General features: G+C 41.7%; 1 protein-coding gene across 2 annotated transcripts in view; it reads right to left on the bottom strand.

Annotated features, from left to right (window-relative positions):
• The window catches only part of LOC138973920 (uncharacterized), a 38,923-nt gene that overhangs the window by 6,967 nt on the left and 24,456 nt on the right, over positions 1 to 7,500 (bottom strand). Inside the window, exons 1-4 of one of the 2 annotated variants that reach the window (XM_070346625.1) lie at positions 3,613 to 3,830; positions 2,588 to 2,721; positions 1,699 to 1,885; positions 1 to 251 (exon numbers count right to left, since the gene is read on the bottom strand). The exon at positions 1 to 251 is cut by the window's left edge and continues 16 nt beyond it. In XM_070346625.1, coding sequence (XP_070202726.1) covers positions 1 to 251; positions 1,699 to 1,885; positions 2,588 to 2,721; positions 3,613 to 3,721 — 681 coding nt within the window. In that variant the 5' untranslated portion in view covers positions 3,722 to 3,830. Of the gene's footprint in view, positions 252 to 1,698; positions 1,886 to 2,587; positions 2,722 to 3,612; positions 3,831 to 7,500 lie in introns of those variants that run through there. The other variant, XM_070346626.1, reaches the window with a different exon arrangement.

Here is a 7,500-nt window from a genome sequence, read left to right as displayed (position 1 = left end):
TATGTTTGTAGTTTTCACAATGCTGTTTCCCTCAGGACCCCACGTCATCTCACAGAACCAGCGTGACTCTATGGGAGATCGCTTTATGTCCCGCAACAGGAGTGGCTGTCCTGGTGCTGACCCTCTCCATCCCACAGTGGGCGGGGGGCTGCCGGGCTGTGACTTGCTGTTGGTGCAGTCACATGACCTGTCTTGTCCTTCAGGGAAAACAGTCCTTTCGGAGCAGTTCGATTCCGGTTTGCCTGGTTCCACTGTTATACAAGAGGGACATTGTATAGGGCATATGATACAAGGAAACGGTTGTACGAACACAACAAAAGCACGTCTATATAACTATATACAATGCACATTCAACGTGCCAGCTGATATGCCAGTTGTTTTTTTCCGACACGTTTACAAATGTACACAAACCATTTTTGGTACAGTAGATTTGCAAAACGATTCAAGATTTTCACAAAAGTCCACACTATCACGATGAAACGCACCAGGTCTGTGACCTTTTGGCACTTACGGGTCGCTTTAGTGGCTATTATGCACATTTAAACCACTCGTGCGTTTCAAAGGTGGTTATTTTTTCAGGCTTCCACCGTTGGTGTGACCTCCTTCGTTTGTGCATTGCTCGACCGTGTGTACACTTTACATCTGACGTGTCTTCCGCTCTACTCGTATCGCGATCGTTCGGCTTCGACTAAAATAGTCGTTGACTAAATATCACAAGATATGTGGTTTTATTGCGGACATCGTAACGGGGTAACGGGGACGCAACTCTGCTACCCGCATTCAGTTATAATTGCATGGTTATACCCCTTGAGCAAGACCTAATACCAGCTCCGAAAGAAGACATTTCATTGCTCCGAATGCAGCGTGTGCCGACTTTATCATTCAACCTCTGGAACATCACCAGTGAGTGGAACATATATGCACCTTTCTTGATGTACATATACCCCGACTCCGTACTTCAACATTTTCAAAACCATATTGAGCCAGAAAGAGGCTCAGCCAATTGCATGCACGGTATGTCAAATTCGTAAAAAAAAAGTTCTGGGAGAGCAGCCTGATTGTCCTCTAGCAGTTAGCGTTGACACGAAAGGACGACTGTTGTGTAAGTAATATATGCCTGGAGTGTCTTTGATTGTAAGCTGGCAGTTTTCACGAGATGGATTGCGCTTTTAAACCATGAAAAAAGGCCGATCAGAACTGTACATCAACACACGTCTAACTACAACACACACACATACATACACACACACACACACACACACACACACACACACACACACACACACATACACACATACACACACACATACACACACTCAGACACACACTCGCACACATACACACATACACACACACACACACACACTCGCACCTACACTCACACGCATTCACACGCACACACACATACACACACACACACACACATACACACACACACATACACACACCCACACACACACATACACGCACATACACTCATACGCACTCATACGCGCACACACACACACACACATACACACACACACACACACACACACACACACACACACACACACACACACACACATACTCAAACCAACAACAACTTGTTCCCAACCACCGACAACAGCTTACAAATGCAACAACACAAAAGTAATCAACATGATATTGAGATACGGCAGGAGCGAATAACAGACCAAAATGTAAAATGTAGCTTACCAATTTCAATTTGTCCCGTCTCCACCCGACCAGGTCCAGGTACAAAGTCAATGTAGAATGTGTGATTTCCTGTATGAGACGTAGAGACATTCACACTGAAGGAACAGTTCCCACTGTAATACGTCTTGCTGCTTTCTGTGACCAGCTGTCCCGTGACGATTCCCTCGGTGACCAAGGTGACGGAACCCTGAAGATAATTAACATCAGTCGACTCAGGTCTTTGGGGCGAAAACATATATTAAATATGAAAGTATTACTGTTTTCTAAATTTCACGAAACAAAACAAGCAAACAGAATAGCAAGCAATTGAACGAACGGACACAATCTAATGAACAATCTTCGCCGTTCAGGACCGTATAGGCACACAACGTACCCCTCCCACTTTCGCCCTTCGACGACATGAGTTATTGTGACAGACGTTTGACTCTTGTCACTTGCTTGTTTGTTTGTTTGCTTAACGCCCAGCCGACCACGAAGGGCCATATCAGGGCGGTGCTGATTTGACATATAACGTGCGCCACACACAAGACAGAAGTCGCAGCACAGGCTTCATGTCTCACCCAGTCACATTATTCTGACACCGGACCAACCAGTCCTAGCACTAACCCCACAATGCCAGACGCCAGGCGGAGCAGCCACTAGATTGCCAATTTTAAAGTCTTAGGTATGACCCGGCCGGGGTTCGAACCCACGACCTCCCGATCACGGGGCGGACGGACCTCTTGTCACTTGAATGCGTTGACCCAAGGACATTTACCTGGACAAGATATTCTGGTTTCTTGTTCAGGGTGCTTCATGCCTTTAGGTCAGTGTACACAGGTCAACTGCCTGACTGGTAACTTAACACAATACGAATTGATCAACACTGTGTCTGTATCCTTCAGTCTACCTGGTTGTGCTGACGATACCATGTACAGTTAATGTCGTTCACCCTTGAAACGTCAGCCTTGGTGTAGTGACAGCTGCCCCTCACTGTCCAGTCTGTGTCAATGTCCACTCTGCAGTCTGACAGCTCGGTCTGACCTGGAATAAAATTAAAAAACAATATGCCTTCCAGTTTGCATATCCTCAGGAAGAACAGCTACCAACGTGTGTACACAGTGAGTGTATATATATGTTACAGTAAATTCTCAAAACCAGGAAATGTACAAAACCCCTTAAAATTCAGTACATTGGTAAATTTCCTGTTTCACTCGGGGATTTTGTAAATGTCCTAAAATTTCGAGAATATGAGAAAATGTCCTGACATTTTCTTGCCTTTTTGTTTTATTTTTTATGAATTTACTAAATAGATTCACAGGGAGATATTTAGCTCCCGCTGCCACTGTCCACTATAAGTCGTTTAAACGGGAGTTGCGCACAGAGGAACAGGGTGAAAGGAACATATGTTTAAAAATTGAATGACAGCTAGACAGACAGGTTAGCATTACAAAAACTAACAGAGAGAGAGAGAGAGAGAGAGAGAGAGAGAGAGAGAGAGAGAGAGAGAGAGAGAGAGAGAGAGAGAGAAAGAGAGAGAGAGAGAGAGAGAGAAAGAAAGAGACAGACAGACAGACAGACAGAGAGAGTCACATAGAGACAGAGACAGACAGAGACAGAGAGAGAGAGACAGAGAGAGAGAATTGAATTGAATTGAACTTTATTTAACAAGGATTAAGATTTAAGGCTACGCCTTTTCTTACAATCTGTCCTTGGGACGCACAGACACACAATGATAAAATTAAAAAGTTAAAAAGTTAAAAAGTTAACAACAGATAGAGAGAGAGCAAGACACAGAGAGAGAGAAAGAGACACAGAGAGAGACAGAGGCAGAGAGAGAGAGGGGGACAGAGACAGAGCGAGAGAGAGAGAGAGCATGGGAACCGATGCTAAGACACTTGGCTGACAAAAGTGAAAACCTCACGTTGGCCTTACCTGTTGTACCCGATAGCACTGCGAAAATGAAAAGAAGTTGAAATCTCACACGGGCTGTGTGGCAATTCAGTGTCTTCATGGTTTTGTATCCACAGCCGACACTCCACATTCACATTATCGCAAACACACTCGTAATATTCAGCAGACTGCCGCAGAGTAAGTGCACAAGACGTGTGTTTGTTTGCGCTCGTCTTGTATGAAGGTCAACGAAGCAAAGATGATTTTATACAGATCCGGGTTTGTGCTTTTCAATGAGACACAAATACCACACAGAAGAACGGGTTTGGATGTGAAGAAGGCGTGTTTTTCTTATCCCTTTTATGATGTGAGTATCAGAAGATGCATTATAGTCGGTGTTCTTGTGACATAATATGCTTCCCTGCTTTCTACCCCACGGAATATAATTATGCAATTTTGCTTTTATTCCATTGCCCCGCGTCTTACCATCTGTGTACTAGGTGTGTAGTGTGTGTATGCCAATGGCAACAAAGACTACAGATACCTTGACACTTAATATGTTGTCTTCTCTGTTCACATCTCAATTTTTCATTATACCATTTTCTCTACCTTTGCTTCAGATACAGACTAACCCAGACGTTTAGTTCAATCGATCGGCCAAGATGAAATGTGAATTTAGATCACGTCTCGTCAGAATGTTCGTTAGCAATCGCTGTTCAGTGTTTGTCAGCATAATAATATTGTATGCACTGATACCAGATATCTGAGACATTTGGCACAGTGAAACGTGGCTGTTTTGTAATGTTAGTTGACTTAGTATGAATAGTATACAGCGAATAATATGCTGCCGTTGCTTTTGGATGAATGTGTTCTTTGTTTGTTTTATAGTCTAACACTTAATCCCTTTATTTAAACATAAAACCAGGATTATTCTTAAACACATCATCAAAAAGCTTTTCAGACATTATGTTGATGTCATACTTATATAGTCCTACCCTTACAGTTAAATTATTGTTGATGTTTACGACCAAATCTAAGATACACCAGAAAGAGAATCTCTTAGGTAAGCTGGTCCAGTTAATTACGTAATCAAGTTGTTTCAGTGTCAGCTTTAGAGTGTCTTCCGTGTTTGTGAAAAAGTCAGAATACTCTTTTTATATTTAGTCAAGTTTTGACTAAATATTTTAACGTAGAGGGGGGAATCGAGACGAGGGTCGTGGTGTATGTGTGTGTGTGTGTGTGTGTGTGTGTGTGTGTGTGTGTGTGTGTGTGTGTGTGTGTGTCTGTCTGTCTGTGTGTGTGTGTAGAGCGATTCAGACTAAACTACTGGACCGATCTTTATGAAATTTGACATGAGAGTTCCTGGGTATGAAATCCCCATACAATTTTTTCAGTTTTTCAATACATTTCTTTGATGACGTCATATCCGGCTTTTCGTGAAAGTTGAGGCGGCACTGTCACGCTCTCATTTTTCAACCAAATTGGTTGAAATTTTGGTCAAGTAATCTTCGACGAAGTCCGGGGTTTGGTATTGCATTTCAGCTTGGTGGCTTAAAAACTAATGAGTGAGTTTGGTCATTAAAAATCTGAAAATTTTAAAAATATTATTTTTTTTATAAAACGATCCAAATTTACGTACATCTTATTCTTTATCATTTTCTGATTCCAAAAATATATAAATATGTTATATTTGGATTAAAAACAAGCTCTGAAAATTAAAAATATAAAAAATATTATCAAAATTAAATTGTCGAAATCAATTTAAAAACACTTTCATCTTATTCCTTGTCGGTTCCTGATTCCAAAAACATATACATATGATATGTTTGGATTAAAAACACGCTCAGAAAGTTAAAACGAAGAGAGGTACAGAAAAGCGTGCTATCCTTCTCAGCGCAAGTACTACCCCGCTCTTCTTGTCAATTTCACTGCCTTTGCCGTGCGCGGTGGACTGACGATGCTACGAGTATACGGTCTTGCTGCGTTGCATTGCGTTCAGTTTCATTCTGTGAGTTCGACAGCTACTTGACTAAATATTGTATTTTCGCCTTACGCGACTTGTTTATATTTAGTCAAGTTTTGACTAAATATTTTAACATCGAGGGGGAATCGAAACGAGGGTTGACTGGACATCTAGATGTATGGCCGGGAACGTAGAAGAAGAAGAAGAAACGAGGGTCGTGGTGTATGTGCGTGTGTGTGTGTGTGTGTGTGTGTGTGTGTGTCTGTCTGTGTGTGTGTGTGTGTGTAGAGCGATTCAGACTAAACTACTGGACCGATCTTTATGAAATTTGACATGAGAGTTCCTGGGTATGAAATCCCCATACGTTTTTTTCATTTTTTTGATAAATGTCTTTGATGACGTCATATCCGGCTTTTCGTGAAAGTTGAGGCGGCACTGTCACGCCCTCATTTTTCAACCAAATTGGTTGAAATTTTGGTCAAGTAATCTTCGACGAAGCCCGGACTTCGGTATTGCATTTCAGCTTGGTGGCTTAAAAATTAATTAATTACTTTGGTCATTAAAAATCGGAAAATTGTAAAAAAAAAAAAAAAAATGTATAAAACGATCCAAATTTACGTTAATCCTATTCTCCATCATTTTCTGATTCCAAAAACATATAAATATGTTATATTCGGATTAAAACCAAGCTCTGAAAATTAAATATATAAAAATTATTATCAAAATTAAATTGTCCAAATCAATTTAAAAACACTTTCATCTTATTCCTTGTCGGTTCCTGATTCCAAAAACATATAGATATGATATGTTTGGATTAAAAACACGCTCAGGAAGTTAAAACAAAGAGAGGTACAGAAAAGCGTGCTATCCTTCTTAGCGCAACTACTACCCCGCTCTTCTTGTCAATTTCACTGCCTTTGCCATGAGCGGTGGACTGACGATGCTACGAGTATACGGTCTTGCTGAAAAATGGCATTGCGTTCAGTTTCATTCTGTGAGTTCGACAGCTACTTGACTAAATATTGTATTTTCGCCTTACGCGACTTGTTTGTTTGTTTGTTCGTTCATGGGCTGAAACTCCCACGGCTTTTACGTGTATGACCGTTTTTACCCCGCCATTTAGGCAGCCATACGCCGTTTCGGAGGAAGAATACTCTTTTCAAAATAATAATTGCAATAATCGTGCTCAGTTACACAGTTCTGCGAAGTCCAACACCGCAGCAAACCATATTTGTCGCATGTCACCTCGCGCGGTTCTGCGCTAGGCTTAATATAAGTCCCGGGAGTGTCTGGTAACAGTGTGAGGGTCACCTTAGTCACAGGCTTATAACTCAAACAGTTTTCGCTCTTTTTACACCCCCGGTATAGGGGTGTGTAAAGGATTCGCTCGATGTGTTTGTTTGTTTGTTTGTTTGTGTTCGCATATAGATCTCAAGAATGAACGGACCGATCGTCACCAAACTTGGTGAACAGGTTCTATACATTCCTGACACGGTCCTTACAAAAATTGGGACCAGTCAAACACACGGTTAGGGAGTTATTGGTGGATTAAAATTATACAAGGACTTATAGAGGAACATCTTAATGGTCAAAGGGAAATAACCATTCTCACTCAGTCACTGCCACCAACTGAGAAGGTTATTTCCCTTTGACGGGGGTGTTTTTCCTACCTCGGAGGAATTTCTTGTTTCTAAAACGGTTTTCACCACTGGATAGAGCATAAAACGCTCTTTAGGAAAATGTAAACATATGAAAACCATGCAAAGGTGACATGCGACTCAGTCCGTGGTGGAGGGTCACATTGGCCCACGCTCTTGTAACACTGCCTTAACTGTCGCGAAGCAGTCGGGTAAACAACTCCTACTAATTCGTCTACAGTCGTGTTGTTGAATGAAAAGCACCCTTGGAGGTCTTCATCTTCCTGGATCACAACTACTGTGTCCAACGTCACGATGTGAAAATGCGTA

The sequence above is a fragment of the Littorina saxatilis genome, linkage group LG8, assembly GCF_037325665.1.
Source record: "Littorina saxatilis isolate snail1 linkage group LG8, US_GU_Lsax_2.0, whole genome shotgun sequence".
NCBI lineage: Eukaryota > Metazoa > Mollusca > Gastropoda > Littorinimorpha > Littorinidae > Littorina > Littorina saxatilis.
The sequence above is the reverse complement of the archived record's forward strand: the minus strand, read 5'-3'. Positions and strand labels throughout refer to the sequence as shown.